This window comes from Rhamphochromis sp. 'chilingali' (assembly GCF_963969265.1).
Source record: "Rhamphochromis sp. 'chilingali' genome assembly, chromosome: 15".
Lineage (NCBI taxonomy): Eukaryota > Metazoa > Chordata > Actinopteri > Cichliformes > Cichlidae > Rhamphochromis > Rhamphochromis sp. 'chilingali'.
This window is the reverse complement of record NC_137942.1, coordinates 10,734,608-10,756,545: the sequence shown is the minus strand read 5'-3', so window position 1 is coordinate 10,756,545 and position 21,938 is coordinate 10,734,608. Positions and strand designations below refer to the sequence as shown.

At 40.5% G+C, this 21,938-nt stretch overlaps 1 protein-coding gene and 1 long non-coding RNA gene across 5 annotated transcripts in view; one reads left to right on the top strand and one right to left on the bottom strand.

Annotated features, from left to right (window-relative positions):
• dock6 (dedicator of cytokinesis 6) overlaps positions 1–20,783 on the top strand; it is a 31,828-nt gene extending 11,045 nt beyond the window's left edge. For 2 of the 4 annotated variants that reach the window (XM_080905956.1, XM_080905953.1), the window contains exons 13-50: positions 64–157; positions 273–435; positions 3,080–3,197; positions 3,807–3,877; positions 3,967–4,105; positions 4,228–4,329; positions 4,435–4,521; positions 6,283–6,514; positions 7,323–7,487; positions 7,631–7,803; positions 8,449–8,550; positions 8,864–8,950; positions 9,274–9,369; positions 9,496–9,636; positions 9,857–9,970; positions 10,068–10,238; positions 10,793–10,932; positions 11,048–11,217; positions 11,331–11,482; positions 11,791–11,973; positions 12,668–12,794; positions 12,883–12,967; positions 13,097–13,193; positions 13,310–13,444; positions 13,734–13,886; positions 14,302–14,460; positions 14,579–14,679; positions 14,759–14,951; positions 15,631–15,774; positions 15,866–15,997; positions 16,117–16,131; positions 17,474–17,599; positions 17,688–17,777; positions 17,856–18,092; positions 18,178–18,321; positions 18,456–18,562; positions 18,652–18,825; positions 19,495–20,783. In XM_080905956.1, the coding sequence (XP_080762082.1) occupies positions 64–157; positions 273–435; positions 3,080–3,197; positions 3,807–3,877; positions 3,967–4,105; positions 4,228–4,329; positions 4,435–4,521; positions 6,283–6,514; positions 7,323–7,487; positions 7,631–7,803; positions 8,449–8,550; positions 8,864–8,950; positions 9,274–9,369; positions 9,496–9,636; positions 9,857–9,970; positions 10,068–10,238; positions 10,793–10,932; positions 11,048–11,217; positions 11,331–11,482; positions 11,791–11,973; positions 12,668–12,794; positions 12,883–12,967; positions 13,097–13,193; positions 13,310–13,444; positions 13,734–13,886; positions 14,302–14,460; positions 14,579–14,679; positions 14,759–14,951; positions 15,631–15,774; positions 15,866–15,997; positions 16,117–16,131; positions 17,474–17,599; positions 17,688–17,777; positions 17,856–18,092; positions 18,178–18,321; positions 18,456–18,562; positions 18,652–18,825; positions 19,495–19,537 (4,962 nt within the window). In that variant the 3' untranslated portion in view covers positions 19,538–20,783. The remainder of the gene's footprint in view (positions 1–63; positions 158–272; positions 436–3,079; positions 3,198–3,806; positions 3,878–3,966; positions 4,106–4,227; positions 4,330–4,434; positions 4,522–6,282; positions 6,515–7,322; positions 7,488–7,630; positions 7,804–8,448; positions 8,551–8,863; positions 8,951–9,273; positions 9,370–9,495; positions 9,637–9,856; positions 9,971–10,067; positions 10,239–10,792; positions 10,933–11,047; positions 11,218–11,330; positions 11,483–11,790; positions 11,974–12,667; positions 12,795–12,882; positions 12,968–13,096; positions 13,194–13,309; positions 13,445–13,733; positions 13,887–14,301; positions 14,461–14,578; positions 14,680–14,758; positions 14,952–15,630; positions 15,775–15,865; positions 15,998–16,116; positions 16,132–17,473; positions 17,600–17,687; positions 17,778–17,855; positions 18,093–18,177; positions 18,322–18,455; positions 18,563–18,651; positions 18,826–19,494) is intronic. The other 2 variants (XM_080905955.1, XM_080905954.1) reach the window with 2 other exon arrangements.
• On the bottom strand, positions 854–1,479 carry LOC308411905. The gene is made up of 3 exons (XR_013974469.1): positions 1,361–1,479; positions 1,099–1,209; positions 854–1,008 (listed from the first exon to the last, which is right to left on the bottom strand). It is a non-coding gene; the product is annotated as an uncharacterized lncRNA (long non-coding RNA).
• Positions 20,784–21,938: the final 1,155 nt, after the last annotated feature.

Sequence of the window (21,938 nt, the reverse complement as noted above, 5' to 3'; positions counted from 1 at the left end):
AAAAAATGCTTTTCAAATAAAATTGAAACAGTTTTATAGAGAACTGCTCTTTTGTTTACCAAGGAGGGGGATAGGCTGAGCGATGAAGACCTTTACAAGTATCTTGCAGATATGCGCAGACCGTCCTCTGTTCTGCGCCGCCTGAGGCCTGTCACAGGTAAACCCAACACGTTTCTGTTGTCTAGGAAAGGTTCACCCAAAGCTTCATGGGTGATTTTAGATGCACTGTTTATATGTCTCTGTTTTAATCCCCGACCTGCTTTGCCTCTCAGCCCAGTTGAAGATCGATATCTCTCCAGCTCCAGACTTGCCTCATTACTGCCTCTCACCAGAGCTGCTTCATGTGAAGCCATATCCAGACCTGCGTGTTCGACCAACCAAAGAGGTGCTGGAGTTCCCCGCCCGCCAAGTATACACACCGCACACTACCTATAGGTGAGCGTTCATCTTACAAAGGCACACACATATGAACACACTGTGTATGTTTGTTTTATAGTAAGTTTACCTATTAAGCAAATATACATTGACCTAGTCTGGGCCTCTTGTGTCTATTTGATTATTGATTTTTGACTGAATCTGATATTCTTCAACCTTTAAGTCAATAGTTAAAGGAGAAAAAGAGACATTTTTCCAGCATTTTTTTTTTAATCTGAAATTTTTTTTTACTAATGTTATTTTCATGTAGAATATGAGCATAAAAATACAAAAAACAAACAAATTGTTTTTATTCTATGTACAGCGTATACATATAATACTGGTTCACCAAACACAATCTTTAATAATTTAACAGCTTATTTTAAAAAGCAAATTTACAAAGCAAACTGATGTAAAGACACAAAAATAATGCACAAAATATAGATTACAGGCACGATAACAAGGATGTAATTATGAAGGACCCAAAATATATATTTTCTGCCAGTGCAGTTGATCTATAGCATCCATAGCAAGGTTGGAAGGGAGTGCAGTGAGTTTATGGAGTTAAGATCTGGATCATGTCAGCACTTCACTCTGGAAGAGGGAAGCAAAGTAGCAAATTTAATGAAATAAAAACATGGAAAGTTTATCAAGAATATCAGATAGTTTGAACAAGTTATTTACCATCTTCTGCAGTTTGGCAAGCTGCTCATTCTGACTCTCAATATCCTCTTTTTGGAGCTCAGTCAAAAGCTGTAAGCCTCGCAAGACTTTGTCGTGCTCCTCTGCTCTCTCCTACAAACAGAAGTAAAGTTAAAATAACCTGTCAGTGATTATATGACTAGCGTTCAAATATGAAGCAATAACCAGCAAAAGCAACTATGGAGTGATGGAGTGTTAGAATTCATGCTGAACTGTAACTATTTTGAGTACAGCTTTCTGTTACCTGCAGCTCCTTGATGCTTGGAGGTACAGAGTTGCTGAGGTACATCTCCAACTGGCTCACTTTTGTCCTCAGCTGCTGCTCTTCCTTCTCCAGGCTGGTCAGCCATTCTTTAGTCTTTGTGGTCTGAACATGTTGCTGGGCCATCTGGGCCTATCAAAAGAGGATGTGCCTATATTATTCTCTTCCCCCAACAAAAGCCTCAGTGCAGCTGGCAGCTGCTTTCCCCAGAGTCTTACATGTAGCTTTCACACTCATTTTGCTTGCTCTTGTCTTGGATATTAGAGTATGGTTTAACCTTATACAGCAGGCAAATGAAGTGAATAATAGTAATATGATTGTCTTGGCTGTGAGTGCCCACATAATAACAGCAATACAGGATTTTATGTAGGCATTTTAAAGAAAATGTTTTGCTTTCACAAGTCACCAAAAAGCTGCATTTTCTCTCTCCTTCTCTGTGTCTCCACCTCAATCTGATGGCGACTTATATACTCTGCCTCAAGTTTGCTCCCGTATGCTGTACTGAGATTGAAACTTGATTGTAATTCTGAGACATTATCTCTCCCCAAATACCACAGCCTTTCACCTTCACCTGGGGGATCTGTTGTTTACATATTTCCATGTCTTCTTACCTGTAGCAGCTGTATCACTTCTTTGATCTGTTTCTCCACCTCTGCAGCCTGCTCAGTCTGTTTCCCCAGCTTTTGGAGAGTTCTCTCAGTGTTCTTCAAAGACCGGCTGATTCTCGCTATCTTTGCCTCAGTGGTTTCATAAGCATAGTTTAGGGATTCGCCAAACTGTAAGACACCAAACATGAGCACATTGACTTCTTCTTGCGGTGCCACTTTGTATTCCGTCTTGCTGGTCTTCCTGACCGGGCTTGCGTGCACTGCTCCAGCCACAAAAAGCAAGCACAGGCTCCAGAGCATTGTGATAATAAATGTTGTTTCCTCAGTTCTTTCAGATGTTCAAAAGATATTTCTGATTTATCTTTCAGCAATAGCGCCTGTGCAGAATAAAGCTTTTTTTTTATGTATGAGTCAAAAATGAAAGCCATAAACAGGCACTTGTCTGTCATAGCAGTGTCATCAGCCCCTCAGCGATGAATGGAGGGTGGCTGCTCCACCTTATATTGCATGTGTGCATGGCTACGTGCGATACCAGGGTAAAACATTAGCTCGGCTTTGGCCTGATCACAGGTCTTGTCCATGGCCTTTGCCTCAGTGACCCTCCCTTGAAGTTTGACTGTAGCGATACTAATTTTGTCATTTAGGTCACAAACATGCAATATATGTAGCTTTTTTTTAACGAAGAAAATTTTCACATGTATTATATTCTGTGCACGAAGTTTGATTGTTATGTCAATCACATGTGATTGCGTGGTGTGTCAGTGCCTTTATACAAGTGGCTAAATTCAGCTTTCAAATATGTACAGGAGTTAACTCTAATGTTTAACTTGGATGGGGGTTAAGGTGACTTTCATCAAGTGAGGCCAGGTTCGGGTCACACTCCCGTTATGTGCGCTCGTATGATCTTGTCTTTTCTGAGAATAAGATTGTTATATATTGTAGGTTGTGGGAAATATTTAATATAAATGGGGTGTGATCTTATTGCCACATGCTGACATCATAACAGGAATTAAGTGTTCCCTTCATGGCTATGCAGCCTTTTAAAATTCTTGTATTTTTCTCTCTTTCTCTCTCTGCCTATTTTGGCTCTAAGGAACCTGCTCTATGTTTACCCACAAAGTCTGAACTTCAGCAGCCGTCAGGGCTCAGTGAGGAACATTGCTGTGAAAGTACAGTTCATGGCAGGAGAGGACCCCAGTCAAGCCTTAGCGGTGAGTTACACTCGGGGATAATGAAGCAACATGACCGTGATGTTCTCTGGCAAATGAAATCCCAGCCACAAAGAAAAGCTTAAGGCAGCGAAATACTATATGATGTCTTTTTCAGTAGCGGGAACTTCAAAGGAACATATTTGTGAGCAGCAAAGGAAGAAGAATTTAGTTATGCATGACCTGCAGCATATCTTTCATGTTATCACTCTGATTTTCTTTTCTTTTGGTTTATTTAGTATAACATGGACGATGCACACTATATAGTGTTTACTATAAGTGGCACTCCACCCAGGATATTTCTTTTGCATATCCCATAACAGCAATCCCATGTAGAGCTGCAGGGTAGAAAAGGATTGCTTGTTATGTAACATGGCTGCTGCTGACACAGTTACAGTAACATAGAAACTACTCAAAATACTCAACCAGTGTAACTAGTTGAAATTCACTCTTTCTTTCATTTATGAGTGAAAAGTTTTCAAACCTTTGAAAAAAAACATTTTCCAGAGTGAACTGTTCTCAGTTTGGGGTTTGAAACAGTTGTGGTGTTCATTGTGAATGTCTTATTGGTTATGGAAAACTGCATTTATGCACTGCTTTTTTTAAAAACAGGTCATCTTTGGAAAATCGAGCTGTGCAGAATTCATGAAAGAGGCATACTCTCCTGTCATTTACCATAACAAGTAAGGTTCCCTCACCTGTTAAGCCTCTGCTCAAGTCTGTCCAACTTTTCTTTCTTTCCTAAATGTCTTGTTTAACTCTTTCTCATAAGGTCTCCTGAGTTCTATGAGGAGATGAAGATGAAGATTCCTGCCAATCTGACAGACAACCACCACCTGTTGTTCACCTTTTACCACATCAGCTGCCAGCCCAAACAGAACACTCCTCTGGAGACTCCTGTGGGCTACACGGTGAGTGCACTCCTTCAGCTGGCTCTCCTTGAATACTTTCACCCACACACTCACTTGTTCAATAGTTCTATCTGTTGTCTTGCCATCTGTTAGAGATCGCGTGTCTTTCTTTCTGCTTGCAGTGGATCCCTCTGATGCAACATGGCAGACTACGCACCGGCTCTTTCAGTCTGCCTGTCTCTGTGGAAAAGCCCCCGGCTAGCTACTCGGTGCTCACCCCTGACGTGAGTGTGTTTGAAGAGATTGTGTGAACATTGGTTCTTCTTCCAGCACCTATTCCTTTGTGGTGTGCCTGAGTGTTAAATGAGTTGGGTGTCACTCTCTGGCAGGTTCAGCTCCCAGGCATGAAGTGGGTGGATAATCACAAAGGTGTGTTCAATGTCGAAGTGAAAGCGGCCTCCTCAGTCCACACTCAGGTACACAAATACGCTTCTTACACTTACTGCTCTTTCTTATTCCTCCCACGTGTAAAGACCCAATTTGCTATTATAGCTTGGCTGTGGGTCCTTAAAATTTTTTATAATTCTTATAGATCTGCTATCAAAAATACCTTAAAAAGCGTTGAATTATCTTAAATGTTCTTTAGTGTTATTACTACAAAACAAAAAAATAATACTCCCTGGTCTTTAAGGAGCTCACTTTCGGGCTGCTCAATTTGCGATACATCGGTGGAAGCTATAGAAATGTTAGTCTACAGAAATGGGAACATAGCAGTTAAAGTTAAAAGACATGCACCTGTCCTTGTCCTGGACTGGTGACAGTCAGTCTCACGTACCTAATTACAAGCTGGTCCTTTCCGTGCACGCACAAAAACGTACTCAGTAGCACAGGCAAATAGTCATGCGCTCACAACTACGCAGTAACATTTTGTTAGCGTAGAGGCTCCTGTCTGCAAGTGAAGACACAAAGTTCACTAAAGTAAACCACAGAGGGCCTACCATGAAAACATTCTTAATAACAAATCTAATGAGACATTTAAATCACCCTGACCCAGCTGAATATGGAGTTTTGAAAGAAGCTAATAAAGGCAGTTGCTAAATATAACACTATCCAGAATTTAGAAGCAGCCACAAGCCAGCAGCTTCACGAGCAGTGAACGGATCAAAGCAGATACGAGGAAAATTATGGAGACAAGTGAAAACACATGAGGGTCGATGTCCTGTTATCTGGTGAAGCTATAAGACTAGAAAGTGATGTAAGTAGATACATTTGTGTTGTTGTACCTGCTTTTGTTTGGTAAGGTGAAATACGTCAGGTAAAGGTGGATGTACAACAACTTATTTTCAGTTAATTATTTGTGCCTTGTTCCAGTAGCAGAACACTTTATTTTCACTTGTTTAAATTAGAGAGGATCCTGTAAGTTACTAAAGTTTGGTGGAACTTCTAAAGTCCAATCATTTCTTTTATTATGAAAATAATATTTTGCATTGAAGAAAGGCTGGTTTTTATTTCTATAAGCTGTCAATAATAGCTCCAAGAAAATCAGAATAGGTAAAAATCGTTGTCAGTAGGTAGCATTAAGAAAAAAATCGAAATAAACCAAGAAAGTTGCACTGGGTGCATCTTTAGTTAAAGTCTGTGCCTGGAAGTATGTACGAAGCAAACTGAGTTTCACATTTGAGACTATGGGCTGTCTTTTAGATCAAAAACTAGATTTGTGTTAGTCTTTCACATCTATAAACGTATAAACATATTTCATCATGTAAAACATCAGTGTTTTCCTCAAACAGTATAATTTCACTTTTAATGTATTTCCATCCTGTTTGGCATTCACATTTATTTAAATTAATATACAAGCGTCATAGATGTAACTGGCATATGTCTATAGAAACTAGTTTAGTTTAATGTCTAAAACAATCATTTTGTTGGCTTTAGATAGTATCAAAGTAAATCGGCGTAAACTGGAAAACAAAAGAAGTGTGGTGCACATTAATGTTGCTCAGAGTGGAGAAACTTGAAATTTATTTTATTGTTTGATGTACGTCACAGTCTGCTTGGCTCCTGTTGGCTCACATATATGCAGGTCATCGGGAAATGCAGTTTCATGTCACTTTAGAAAAGGAAGGTCACACACACCCTGGATCACCCTGCTCTTCTAGAATTTCAGGTGTTCTGCCAAATCAAAGTTCACCAACATCAGCTGTTACTTATCATTCATTGTGCATGTGTGCTTCTAGGACCCTCACCTGGATAAGTTTTTCACGTTAGTGTATGTCCTGGAGGAGTACTCCTTTCCTTTCCGCCTGAAGGACGTCATCATAACTGAGGCAAACATGGAAGGGGAGCTGAAGGCCAGCATGGCTGCGCTGAGAGGGGCTGTGCTGGATACCTGTGTCAGGTTCTTGCATCAGCTGCTTAACAAACTCATTCAGCTCATTGTCTACCCTCCAGTCATTGCAGGCCAGATTGGTGAGGAGGCTGTCAACACTTCTTTCTTTTTTCTTTTTTCTTTTTTTAACTTTCTTTTTATTGTTTTTCTTTAAACATTATACAGGGAGGGTAGGGGGTAACAACAAAACAAAACAACAAAGCAACAACAACAACAAAAAGATAAATACAACAAGTAGGATAACAACCCCCCCCCCCCCCCCCAAAAAAAAAAAACAAAAAACAAAAAAAACATGTTGGATCTCCTTGTTTCTACAGTTTGATCATTTCTCATTATCAATGTGTTGGTCTTTATCCTGTTGGGTTTATATACTCAGTCCATTTCTCCCACTTTTTATGATATTGATTCTGTAGGTCAATTGTTCCATGGTTTGTATTTCATCTATAATTTTGATCCATTCGTCCTGTGATGGTGGGTCTATCTTGTTCCATTTTCTTGTAATTGCCTTTTTACAGGCAGCAAGCATAATTTTCAATATGTATCTATCTTCTTTCATCACATCACAACACTACTTTCTATGCAAACTAGGCAAAAATGCAAATTCTCATTTTTTTGAGTGATTGTAATAACTCTCTTAGAGATATATTAATATGATTATTGATAATTATTTTTTTGTTGAAGATATGAAAAACAAAACTGTTTAATTTGCTTTACATTGAGGAATTTACTTCATTAACACACACAACAGAGGAACAGATATTCTAGATTCAGTTTAGCACCTGATAATAAATGCGTTAACTTGTGGTTACCTTTAGGGCAAGCATTACCTTTGTTGTTGTGGTTGTGGTTATTGTTGTTTTAAAGCACTCACTTTGAATTTACCTGCAGTGAACCTGGGTCGGGCTGCTTTCGAAGCCATGGCTCTGTTGGTCAATCAGATCCACAAAAACCTGGAAGGGAACCAAGATCAACATGGCCGCAACAATCTGCTGGCATCTTACATCCATTACTGCTTCCGCCTGCCCACTGCCGAGCCTACCCTGCCACCGAATGGTGAGTCACCAGGCTTAACTGTGAAACCTTTATTTTCATTTGAAAGAACAAAAATGGTTTTTGTTAGACCATAAAGTGCCAGGGGTTTTTTTTTTTATTGTTTTATTTGCTAACTTCTATGTCCTTTCCTTCTCCCCGAGTAGCAGGCACCCAGTCCTATGAGATGCCAATGCAGTACGCTACCTTATCAAGGGCAACAGCGCGGCCAAGCAGTCTGCACCTGTCCCGTTCCAAAAGCATTAGCAACTCCAACCCAGACCTGGCTAGCACACCAGTTTCTCCTGATGAGGAGGTGCAAAGGATCATGGGGAGCAAGGTATGCTGCACTTCTCAAGTCATTTTAAAGGAGATTAAAGTTAGGTTATTAAATATTTTGCACTTTGTTGGTCTTATGTTTTGCAGGAAATGTGTACCAGTCAAACTTATCATAGGCAGCTGTTGCTTTACTTTCACATTTATTATATTTGCTTAGTGTCTCATTTTTCCCCTAGTATTTCAATTACATTAAGTAAAATATATGAATGTTGTTACAGTCTGGCTACACAGAAAACATGGTCTGTGTTTTCTGTCTTTATGAAACCACTTGTTTATTTTCTAGTTTCTGTTTAGATAATATCACTCTGTTATTTTGTTGTAATCGTAGTTTCTGGACTCTTCACAGCTGATTCAATAAACTCAGGTTAACTGAGAACTCTGTGCAAACAGTCTGTCTCACTGCTTAGACAACAATGTAGTAATTCTCTGTGCCTCTATCCCTTTACTTAATGCAGTACCTCAGTCCTTTATTCTCCTCTCCCCAGCTTTCTTTTCTTTGTTGCTTTTGTCTCCTTTTATTTCGTTCCTGATTTTCTTCTCTAAATAATCTTTTATGTAGTAATTACCCTCTCTTAATTCACTGTGCTCTTGCCTCTTGCCACACTCTGTGTGTGTTTTTGTGTGTGTCTCTGGTGGCTTATGGCAGGGCATTGACCGCTCCCACTCCTGGGTAAACTCTGCTTATGCCCCTGGGGGCTCCAGATCTGTGCTACGCCGGAACCCCAACTCCAGCTGTGAGCTCAAGCAGGTGCCAAATCCCTTCACCTCATCCTCACCTTTACCTCCTCCACCTCCATCCTGCACTGCCTCTCATCAATTCTCGCGGGTCATTTCTTACCTCCATTGCATCTGTGTCTGTCTGGCTCTCTCTCTGCTCGCCTCAGCCCACCTGTCACCCCTTTTTATCTACTCCCTGTACATCCTCTCTGCTGCCTAACAGGCACAAGTTCTGCCTGGGGCTTGTTAGGAGTTCATAGAAAGTTCTCTGGCCACCCACCCATTTCCATTCACCCATTTTCACGTCATCTGTGTGTGTTCACCTCACCATCACTCCATGTCAGGCAAACGACCGCAGCTGCAATCGCATGTCTGCCTTTCTGGACAGCGTGGCTTTGTTTTCAGTTCCCCCAAGGCAGATTGCAAAGAAGGTAAAACTGGCATCTAACTAACTGTAAAAGTTACAAACTAACACATTTGTGATATCATATCATTCACCAACTTCCAATATCATTACCATTCATCAACAATCATGCGATTTGAACACAGATCTACATGGAAATAATGTGAAAATTGAAAATTTAGATCTTTTTGGAATGAAGAACTATCAGTTCGTACTCCTAAACCTTTATAACCTGCAGTTACTGTTTATGAAGTATTCCTAATAGCATTGAAACTGTTTATTTTAATCTTGATAGCTCAAATACAATTAACTAGACCAAACTGAACTAGCTTGTTGTTGGTTCATGTCTAGCTGCTCCACGAGGAGCTGGCTTTACAGTGGGTGGTCAGCACCAGCACAGTGAGGGAAGCGGCACTGCAACAAGCTTGGCTTTTCTTCCAACTGATGGTAAGCATTCCTTTTTGAAATTGCAATAATTGTACACCACTTTCTAAGTAGCAAAAATCTAAAGAGAATGCAGTAAAACAAAACTTAAGGTCTGCAAACCATTTTCTTATGTATCCCCTCCTACAGACAAAGAGCATGGCCCACCACTTATTCCTGACCTCAAAACTGGATGTTCCCAGGCGTCAGCGGTTCCCAGACCGCTTTGTGGATGACATCGCTGCACTTGTGTGTGCCATCAGTGCAGACATTGCCAGCCGATACCACAAGGTACCAAATCCTGAGAGCTACCCCATATTCTAGAAATTGAATTCATTTCTTGATAACAATTTAGGTCACTGGCCAACAAAAACTATAGTGGCTTTATTTTTCTCCCTTATCTTTTATACAAAGCTTGAGCATTGCTGTTTGATTCAAACCTAATATACAACCTAATATAATGTAAACCAAGACTCTTCCTCTTTCTCTCACATGAATTTTCCCCTTCCAGGATGTGGAGCTTGTGGAGAGGTTAAATAGCAGTCTGGCTTTCTTCCTGAGTGACCTGTTGTCTCTCATGGACCGGGGCTTTGTCTTCAACCTCATCCGCTCTTACTACAAACAGGTCCCCATTGCACTTTTTCCTATTTTCCTGTAATCTGATACGCTCAGAGACTCCCACACACATTATTGTATCTTCTATGTAACTGCATGTTAAACAGATTGCCAACAAGTTGCACACGGCCCAGAATCCCAGCTCTCTGAATGCTCTGAGGATGGACTTCACTCGTATTGTCTGCAGCCATGAGCACTATGTGATCCTCAACTTGCCGTGCTCAATCCTGAGCCCCCCAGCCTCCCCCTCTCCTTCCACTTCTTCCACTACATCACAGGTACTACAGCACATTATCCATCATAGACGAATTATAAAAATAAAAAAATTTCACATAAAGAGAATGGATAAATTGAAATGTTGCTAATTTCCCTCTGTAATAAGTGCATACTCATAGCATCAGTGTCCTCAAAGTTCCAGTCATGGCCCTTGGGGATGTTTTTTGCAGCCCTTGAGTCAGCCAAGGAAAGAATGCAATACACTGTATTGTGTCATTTTGGGAGGATTTTTCTTGAATTCCAACTCTTCTGTTCTGGGCATCATAGCTAGAGTTTCTTAACAGAAATACCGCTGGGGTCAAAATGTGCCTTCCTCTTGGTTTAAAAATACAAACATAAATTATGAAATTAGCAAATACACTACAAACACTAACTAAAGCTGTTTATTTTCCTTAATAAACAAATGATGTCTTAAATTTGCAGTCATCAAAAATTCGAGAATAACTCTTCTACTGTGTTCCTACACAAACCATTGCATAACATTAATGTCAGCCACACTTAAAGTCATTTCTCTATAATTCTGTGTCATCTTAACTATGTCTCCTTGTGTCCACAGAGCTCAGCATTTTCCAGTATGGTGCAAGACCAGGGCGTGGCCACCATGTTTGAGCTCTCCGTCCCTTTTCGCCAGCAGCACTTCCTGTCCGGCCTGCTGCTGTCTGAGCTCTCACTCATCCTCGACCCTGATGGTGAAGGGTGGGTTTTTAGTATCTGCTCACAAGCTGATCAAGACTTTACATCGATTCAGACTTTAACGTGAAATAAAATGAGAGATGACAAAGATTATGATGATTTTGTTTATCACCCACAGGGTTTTTTTCCTTCATAAAAAGGCCATTAGTGCCGTTCACTCCCTGCTGTGTAGCCACGATGCAGACCCTCGCTACAGGGACCCTCAAGTCAGAGCCCACATGGCTCAGCTCTACCTGCCTCTCATCCCAATCGTCATGGAGACGCTACATCAACTCTATGACTTCTCTGGTCAGCAGAACAATATGAGCAGCCCATAAATATGATTTTCCACCTGCTCGAGAAGATGTTGTTATATTTGCAGTATTATTGTACCTGAGAGCGCTTTTCTTATTGCCTTGCAGACTCCTCGCCTTCTCGGGTCCGCCATGCATCCACCCACGCTGACGATGCTGACCCAGACAGTGGCAGCACTATCAGTCAGTCTGTTGCCATGGCAATCGCTGGCTCCCCTCTGCAGCACGCCAAAGCCAACCCATTCGCACTGCCCACAGTGGTAAGTGATAGCAGCAAGGGTCATAGTGTTCCCCAGAGCCCTACAGACTGACAGGTCACAGAGTGGCCTCTGTGTGGGCGACTGCTGCTTCAGTTTGACAGACGGTCACACCACACAACACTCACCCATTTAAATATCATTTGCATTCTTTCCATGTTGTTCTTTAGCTAAAGAACAACTGCTCCTCTTCACCTGTAGGTGGCTCTGTGTCCTTTGCTATAACTTTCTCTAAACAGCCATTTTGTTCTATACTCAAGTGGATTACAAGATTGGCACCGATTTTCTGTGTGTGTGCGTGTCGTTACCAGGCGGGGCGCCAGTCCAGCTCTCTGTCTGCCGAGTGCAGTAGGACTCTGCTGGTGTGTTTCCTGTGGGTGCTGAAGAATGCAGATGCAGCTCTCCTGGAGCGCTGGGTGTCAGATTTGTCTGTACTGCAAATCAACCGCTTGCTAGATCTGCTGCATCTCTGTGTGTCCTGCTTTGAATACAAGGTATAATAAATGGGCACCATCAAGATTCACAGTTCATTCAGGGAGATGCTAAATTCCTCTAAATTGATATTTTTTTTCAAAGAAATCTAGTTCAGAGCAAATATTGATTAAATTTCATTTTCCTTCTTTTTCTCCTGTTTGATGGGGTTTTTATGAAGGCAATGAGTTAATGTTCATGGTTTAATTAGCTGTTATTTAAAAATTAGATTTAATTTAACCATTACTGCAAAAATGATGTCTGTGGCAGCATGTAACAGATCTGTGCTGGTCAGTTACTGCTGGCTGAGAATGCCCTCACTTCTGTCTCTGAAAAGTATATTTGATATGATACATTATACATAATGCATTGTACACTGAGGCACTTGGACTTCAGACATCATATCCAGGGTTACTACTGTATTTTCCATTACTGTTTACATAGCACTGCAAAATCACACAGTAGTCTATTTAGCTGTGTTTACTCTATAAATTATCAATAGGACAGAAGGCTATTTTTATGTTTGTTTGTTTTTAAATTGTTTGCCTTTCTAAAGTCCATTTCTTAGCAGCTTTCTACCCAGTTTTTTTTCCCCTTTTATCCACTTTTAATATAGTCTTTTTTTCTCTGTCAGAGAAATTTCTGGGTAAACTTGCCCAATTTGTATGTTACCTTTTTATGATTTATTTGTCCTCTGATGTTTGGTGGGCGTTGTAGGGGAAGAAGACTTTGGAGCGGATCAATAGCCTGACATTTAAAAAGTCTCAGGATATGAAAGCACGACTTGAAGAAGCCATACTGGGCACAATCGGAGCCCGTCAGGAGATGGTTCGGCGTCACAGAGGTGGGAAGCACAACAGAAACATAGGTTTGCGTCGTGCATGTCTGAAGCAATTTATATTTGTGGTGCTTAAGGAAATTTACTCTTACAGAAAGGAGCCCTTATGGCAGCCAGGAGAACGTTAGGTGGAAAAAGAACGTAACTCATTGGAGAACAAATGCAGACAGAGTCGACAAGTATGTGCTTTACAGACATATAGATTTGGTTCTTCTGCTCACCTTGTGAAAATTACAAATATTCTTGGATTATAATTTATGTCAAATGTGTGTTTCTGTGTAACATGATTGTAAAATGACACCTTTCAGGACTAAGGCTGAGGTGGAACAGGAGTCTGTGGTGGATGGAAACCTAGCTACTGAGGCCTCTCTCATAGTACTGGACACACTGGAAATTATAGTCAAGGTAAAACAATGAGAATTAAATAAATCTGTTTAGACACCACCTTTCCAGTGGTTGACATACAGTGCTGTCCTCCTATATAAACATCCTTTGCTTGTTGTGTGCCTGTCTTCTTTCAGACTGTGGTTGCATCAGAGTTGAAAGAAAGTGTTTTAGGTGGAGTGCTGAGAGTACTTCTTCACAGCATGGCAGGAAACCAGAGCGCCCTCTTTCTGCAGCATTGCTTCAATACACAGAGAGCTCTGGTTTTCAAAGTAAGTGCAGTTTGTTTTTAGCAATTACACAAGTTTTCAGGGGTTTTTTTTATTGTCCTTTCCAGCAAAAAAAAAATAAAAAAATCACAAATTAATGAATTAACACAAATAATTAATGTTTTGGTATTAATAGTTTTACTCCTATTTGGCATTATTCTGCTTACTCATTTTTATTGATGACATCTGTGTTACATTTTTGTATTGAAAAGTAAAGCAAGTGGGCCATATTTAATTTCTGGTGGCAGCGGGGTGAACTGTACGAAGTGACGCTGTGTGTTTTTGTGTATAGTTCCCAGAGATGCTGTTTGAGGAGGACACGGAGCTTTGTGCAGACCTGTGCCTGCGTCTCCTGCGTCACTGCAGCAGCAGTGTCGGCTCTGTCAGAAGTCACGCCTCGGCATCCCTTTACCTGCTCATGAGACAGAACTTCGAGATTGGAAATGTATGTTAAGATGTTTCATTATCTGTGAAATACTTTGATGTTCTTTCATTACTGTGGACATGTCAGCAAAATGCATCTATACCGTAATTCAAGACTGTAATGGGCGACTGTGGTTCAGGTTTGGGAAGCTCAGCTTGTAACCAGAAGGTTGCCGGTTCGATCCCAGCTCTGTCTGTCTTGGTTGTTGTGTCCTTGGGCAAGACACTTCACCTACCACCTACTGGTGATGGCGCGATAAGGCAGCCTTGCTTCTGTCAGTCTGTCCCAGGGCAACTGTGGCTACAAGTGTAGCTTGCTTCCACCAGTGTGTGAATGTGAGAGTGAATGAATAGTGGAATTGTAAAGCGCTATATAAATGCAATCCATTATTATTACTGATGTTGTAAGTCACACTGAGCTACGTTTTTGTTTGTAGAACTTTGCACGAGTAAAGATGCAGGTCACCATGTCTCTGTCCTCACTGGTGGGAACATCGCAGAACTTTAATGAAGAGCATCTTCGTCGGTCTCTCAAGACAATCTTGACATATGCCGAAGAGGACTTAGAGCTGCGGGACACACCTTTCCCAGAGCAGGTGGACAGCAACCATCATCTTGTTTACAGTTTTTGAGCTGAAGCTCGTGGAACGGGTAAGCTGGTGGAACAGGTAAGACATTTTTTTTCATTTGGTATATGTATGTTTGAAACTGCAGGTCCAGGATCTGGTGTTCAACCTGCACATGATTCTTACTGACACTGTGAAGATGAAGGAGCATCAGCACGATCCAGAGATGCTTATCGACCTAATGTACAGGTACTGGAATAACCATCAGAGTGGCTGTAAATCAAAAATAAAATAAAACCTAAAGTGTTTTCTCATTTTCTCTTTTCAGGATTGCTAAAGGTTACCAGAACTCCCCTGACTTGCGCTTAACGTGGCTTCAAAACATGGCAGGGAAACACTCAGAGAGAGGGAACCATGCTGAAGCAGCCCACTGTCTGGTCCACAGCGCAGCTCTGGTAGCGGAGTATCTCAACATGCTGGAGGATTGTCGCTACCTGCCCATTGGTTGTGTCACATTTCAGGTCAATGTGTATTCTGTTTAAACCTTTCTACTTACAAATAGTTGGCTAGGTCACAATGATTTTAGTCTAATGCCTCGGTCACAGTCGGTGACCTCCTGATACCTGCCTGAACACTGCAGCCAACATGTTTCAAAAGGCACAAAAATTTGTCTCCTTATCTGGTGCGTGTTACAGTTTTCACTGTTTCACTACAGCTTGGAAAGTAGTTGGCAGTTATCTGACAAGGAGATGTTTTCCATGCAAACTACGGGCAACCGCGACAATCTGCTCACAGTCAAAGCAACTGTAATCTTTCACTGAGGCACTGTATACCTCTTTGTGACCAGTTTGAAACTGAAACTGCCAGAAACCTCCAGCAACCAGTCACTAACTGGGTAGAGAATTCAAATTTTTCCCAAATGACCTGTCGTTGCCAGGTGATGGCTGACTGGTCTCTGGACTTGTGTGAGTTGAGTTTTAGCAATTGAATTTGCAGCGACTGCCAGAAACCTCCAACAACTATTCACCACCCGGTTTGAGACTCTTGTGACCTGTGGTTACTAGATCTTCACTAATGGGTGTCTAGACCTGTGTGACTCAGGCCTAAACGAAACTTTTACTTAAAAGACCTATAAAACATGTGGGTGTATGACCAGATGTTAACTTTTTTCCTATTCTGTTTTGTCTGTTTTTACTACAGAATATTTCATCCAACGTATTAGAGGAGTCGGCAGTATCCGATGACGTTCTGTCGCCAGAGGAGGAGGGCATTTGTGCTGGGAAGTATTTCAGTGAGTCTGGCCTGGTGGGGCTTCTCGAGCAAGCAGCTGCTTCTTTTAATATGGTATGACTCACATTCACTGACAAACAGCACAAGGTTCCAGCATTAACATGATTTGTGTTAAAATCTCTATTTAATTGTGCTGTAACTGCAGGCCGGCATGTATGAGGCCATTAATGAAGTGTACAAGATTCTGCTCCCGATCCATGAAGCCAACAGAGACTTTAAAAAGCTGGCTACTGTCCACGGGAAGCTACAAGATGCCTTTAATAAAGTCTACAACCAAGTGAGTTGACAGCTTAATCCTGAAATCACCAGCAATCCACAAAGGAATTCGTTTCTAGCTAATTATCTTTATCCTAATTCCCTTCTTATGTGCTTTATTTCTTTTCTCATCTTTTCCAGAGTTCAGGATGGGAGGTAACAAACTAATCTGACATTAAGAGCATCTAATTTAAAGTAAAACATTCAGCAGTTGTTGTTGACAATGTTATTCTTCTTCCCCTTGGCTTGTTTTCTTCTCCCCTCCTGTGTCAATAACATGGCCACTGGTGAGTGATGCAAAGCTTACTTTATCACTTGGTTGAGTAGAATTAAGACAAGTATTAATTAATTTGTGCTGCAGTCCTGCTGTAATAAAACTACTTCTGAGCATGAATTTGTATTTTCCCACAACATGAAAAGCATCTGTTTTCCCAAATCCAAAGCGTTAACAAACAGTAAATGCTGTTTTGTTTTGTTTTTCATCACTGGTGTTGCAAACACAGGAATATAAATTAGTGTCAGGGTGAAAACAATCTGTGTGCATTTTACAAACCAGCTGTTTTAACTAAAAGAAAAAAACCAAACAGCTTTCAGCCCCAAAACAACTAAACAAGAGAAAACGTTTACAAAGAAAAGGCGGCTCACTGGTGTGGCCGGTTGAGAGAGAGAGAAGAAAGTAAATGATCCTCTGTGGTAGGCGGTGGCCATGTTGGCTCTTTTTACAAGGGTGGCCCTCAGGAAAGGACACAGTCATTGGCCCCACCAATATCCACATCCAATAACTATATAATTTCCAAACATCAACCAGACCTTTTCACTAACAGAAAATCAGGCACAGAAGTTAAATAGGATAACGCATAAATACAACAGCAGTATAACAACCATGGATCATGATTGGGGGGAAAAAATAAACTCTGGTTATTCAGATAGATTTCTAGTTTACATTTCACATTTTAGGCTTTGTTAACACCTCCATATGGCTGCTTACTATGATGACCCCTAATTAGCATATAATTGCATAGTTACTTAGTTACTGACACTTTGTTATCACACTGTTACCAAGTACTTTTTACTGCATTTTTTCTAATGGTTAAACAGCTATTTCGCTAACATTTCTGTACAACACATTACTCGTGGTGAGTTTATTCTGCAGTGTCGCATAATGCTGTTCCTCCTGTTTTTGTGTTTCTATTCATTCATTCAGCATTTATGTACTAGTGGAAAAACAGTATGCTAACGTTTGTATGACAGATTTGGTCTTTGTTTCAAGGTTGTTGAGTCCTCAATAAAAACAGCTCAGTCATTTAAACATTTTAGTTTGTGAAGAAAAAAAATCTTCATTTCAAGTCTTTAGTGTCAGATAATGAGTCCATGAATTAAAACGGGGTATTTTTTTTTTCTACTATTACCACGTAAGCTCTGTGTCAGCTGCTTTTAATTCACTCATGCTCTGCACTCCTTAATCGTTTAAGTTTTCTGTCTTGTTTTTAGTGTTCAGCGAATGTTTGGGACCTACTTCAGAGTGGGTTTCTATGGCTGTCGCTTCGGAGATCTGGATGAGCAAGAATTTGTCTACAAGGAGCCATCGATCACCAAGTTAGCTGAGATATCGCACAGACTTGAGGCATGTTAACTCCTCCTGATGTTAATAAAGATGTCTTTAATGATTTATGAGGAACATATGTCTAAAGGTGAATGCCTCTGGCCCACAGGAGTTCTACTCAGAGAAATTTGGGGATGAGGTGGTCGAAATTATCAAAGACTCCAACCCAGTGGACAAAAACAAACTCGATCCCAACAAGGTAAAGAGATGTGTATGTTTGTTGCTTAAAGAATATGTATATTTTAAAAATGTCTAACTGTACTGATGACTTTTTCAGGCTTACCTGCAGATCACCTATGTCGAGCCCTACTTTGACACATATGAGCTGAAGGAAAGAATCACCTACTTTGACAAGAACTACAACTTGCGTACCTTCATGTACTGCACTCCCTTCACTCTGGACGGCCGCGCTCACGGCGACCTGCACGAGCAGTACAAACGCAAAACCATCCTGACAACGTCTCACGCCTTCCCTTACATCAAGACACGGATCAATGTTATCCACAAGGAGGAGGTGGGTGTCTCTACTGGAGGGATCAGATTTTAAATAAATGTAGACATTATGATGTATGTTCATTGTTACATCTTTGGCTTTCCAGATTATTCTTGTCCCCATTGAGGTGGCGATTGAAGATATGCAGAAGAAGACTCAGGAGCTCGCTTTCGCCACAAACCAAGACCCCGCAGACTCTAAAATGCTTCAGATGGTGCTCCAGGGCTGTGTGGGCACCACTGTCAACCAGGTGATAAAATAATTGAAATGCTGGTCCCCCTGGAATAATAATAACATCAAAGCAGAGCTTTAAGTCTGGGTTAGTGTTTTAAGCAGTGGCAGAAATTCCTCAGCTAATATGTAACTGTTTGTCTCCCCTAACAGGGCCCCCTTGAGGTGGCGCAGGTCTTTCTCGCCGACATTCCTGATGACCCCAAGCTGTTTCGTCATCACAACAAACTGCGCCTCTGCTTTAAAGACTTCGCTAAGAGGTACTGACATGATCTCCGTCTCAGACAAAGACTGTTGTGTAGCCAATAAAAACAAATCCCAACTCCCTGTGTCTTTCTTTTTTGTGCAGGTGTGAAGATGCCCTGAGGAAGAATAAAGCCCTGATTGGGCCAGATCAGAAAGAGTACCACAGAGAGCTAGAAAGGAATTATCATAAACTGAAAGAAGCTCTGGGTCCTCTCATCAACCGCAAGATCCCCCAGCTTTACAGAACCCTACCAGCTCCGACTCTGCAAACACAACGGTAACTTGAGACATTAATAACACACACACACGCCTACGCACAGAGACGCATAAAATGATCTCATGCTGCTTCTTCAAGCACATCAAGCTAACATAAGAGGAACGTAAAACTGTGTCATGCTTCAGGCTATATGCTCTGCATGTCACCAGTGAGCAGACATGCAGACACATTTCAGTGATTTCAAATGTGTCACATTTTATTCCACAGTCATTAATAAAAGATGATGCACTTCTTGAACTGCTGTAGCCTGTTTGACTATGGAAACTATCACCATATGTTACTTTTGGTTTTCATCATCTTCTGGCTGCACCTCTGTGTTTGCATGTGGACTGATTTCTAATCAGAAACAGTTACAGTCAACAGCACCTGCCAGACCGATGCTGCAGCACAGAGAAATGTAAAATCCCAGATATTTAAAATATTAACACAAACTTTGAGCTCCATTGGTCCGCTATATTACATTAGGGGTTTATCATTATTATTCTTGGAACCACAATGCTGACTCAAAGCCATGTAAGCTTTTAGTGGGACAACTTTCACACTCCTTGGGTGGCATTTTTTTGGCTCAAATGAAATAAAAATGAACTACATCTTTGCTAAAATATGTTTTTGATTTTGACAAAAATCTTTTTACCAGTATTCCTACTAATTATCCCCCCTCTCTTGCAGGAACTCCTACAGTAGGTCGAGTTTCCGCAAAGTCGACTGTTGAGCCACAGAAAGCTGCAAAGCGACACAAAGCAACAAGCTTTTAAAATTAGCACCATCTCATACCGTCTGTCCCCCCTTCCCCCCACTGCATTGCACACCAACTGTAGCAGGAACACACAAACTCACCGTCCTCTTCTTCATCTAGCTCGTTATTTTACACTCATCACCCTTGGCCACCTAGTCATGTCTTAACACCCCCCTCCCCCTTCCAGTCCCTCTATGCACACACAGTAAGTTGTCACCTCTTTCGCTGCCCTACCATCCCCACCACTCTCACACCTCTTTTGGGGAAAAAAACCCCTCTGGTGTTTATGCAGGAAGGTTATCTGCTCTGTAAACATTGTCATTTGGAGCAAGGCTCTAAGATGGCAGCGTTTAAAGAAAGCTTTTTACAGTTATCCACCCAAAGTAATCTCTCAGAGCCTGATCTGACTTTACCTTTAGTTTTTAGTGCACTGTTTTACATTTGTTTTTCTTTAGCTTCGAGTGTCTGCTTTTGAACAGGCTTAGGTTGTCTGTTTTGTGTCATGGACTTATTTAATTTGTGAGATTTTTTTTAATCCCTGGTAGTGATCACTGCCAGACTTTGTTATTAAATAGTCCCAGGGAGTTTTCTTTTGTTATCAACAGACCAAATAACTGACATTCCTTCTCCCTCAAGTCGTAACATTTATCTGCCCATCTCTCGTTATAAGGGTTCAATAAAGAGAGTTGGTGGGCTGCTTTTTGTGGAGGTCCAGGTTTGATATGATTGAGCTCATAATGTGTGGGAGAGACTGACTCGATGGGATGTTTAAATGTGTTCTTAAAACTGTGAACTCTTAGAAAAGCACTGCAGTCGCATCAGATGTTTATCACAGAAGCACTGTCTAAAGACAGGCCATCTCGTTTACTCACACAGGCATGTTCAAACTGCGACATTCACTATCATACTACAGTATAGATAGATAGATAACTGAATATGTTATGACTGCGTAAACAAGTCCTCGTTTGACTGTTATGCGCTTCTGTATAAGACCAAATGTTTTGTATGTATACACCTCTGTGGTTTGCATTTATTGTAGAAATCTCCATCTACTGTATCTATGAAATTGCACTATTGTAAACAACCTGCAGCACATTAACACTGTAACTACTAAAATATATGTGCTTTTGTTATTTTACAGAGCTGGAAACTGTTTTTTACCGATTAGATAGGCAATTTTTTTTATTTATTTACACTGTCTTCTATTAAATATTTCTCCCTACACTCCTGGTCATCCTTTATTTATGGGTCTTACGATGTAAATTCATGTAGTAATGTGTTTACTATTTTTAACACTGTTTCACATTAACAGTTTTGTTACTGGAGATCTATGTTTTTCACACATGGTTTCTTCGCTTTTCAGCAGTCAGTATCATATTATGGTATGGGAAGCATCTTTAATACCCATAGACCACAGTGATACTACAAAAACTACTCTAACAACGGGGCTACGACAGTAACATAGTGGCATTTCTACATTTCTGTTTCTACATGAAACATACACAAGGTTTGCAAGTAATTATTACTAAATTTGCATGTATTAATTTTAGTTATGAATCTCAATACTTTTGAATGTTGTAGACTATTCTTTTTCAGATGTTATAACTTAAAATTAACAGTTATAATTAAGAATAATTATTTCATCACATATTTACTGCACATTCACAAGGGTTACAGTACCATTATGATTACATATAGTTTTTTATTTGTATTTGTTTATTTGGCGACATCCTCTTGCAGGGACTTTTATGGTTGTTTCTGCAAGTCTTTTGTGGGGTATGAAATTTCTCAAAGATACTCGGTGTCCTTCCACCAACAACTTTTGATGTCCATGGATCTCTAAAGAGGTTGTTTGAGGTCTTAGACGTTTATTGGGATTCCTCAGCGTTCCTTGATTTGATAATTTAATGGATTTGAATATATTTTAGACTTTTCAGTTGTATCTCCACTTTGCTACACTTCAGTATTAAACTTGAAACTTAATATGCTGTTGTACTAGTTTGACAGCTGTAGTTGCATTTAAAGCATCTGTTGTTGTGATTGGGCGCTAAATAAATGCACAGCTCAGTGTTTCATATCCAAAAAGTGTGATCAAGTTGTTTAAAAATATTTTATTATCGAGTACAGTATGTAAACTTTAATGTTACCAGTGACAGCTGGGGACCAGTGAGGATTTTTAAGATTATAGTTGCTGACTTTACTGTACTTCGTTGCTTATTATTTTATAACAAGGCGTCTTATTTTGAAAGTTTAGCAATTCAAAGATTTTAACTGTTTCCTTTACAAAAGATTTATTTATTACACATATAAGCCAGATGCTTGATTAGATTAATATTTTAAAAATGAGTATAGAAGTAACAAGGCGTTGAAAAGAGAA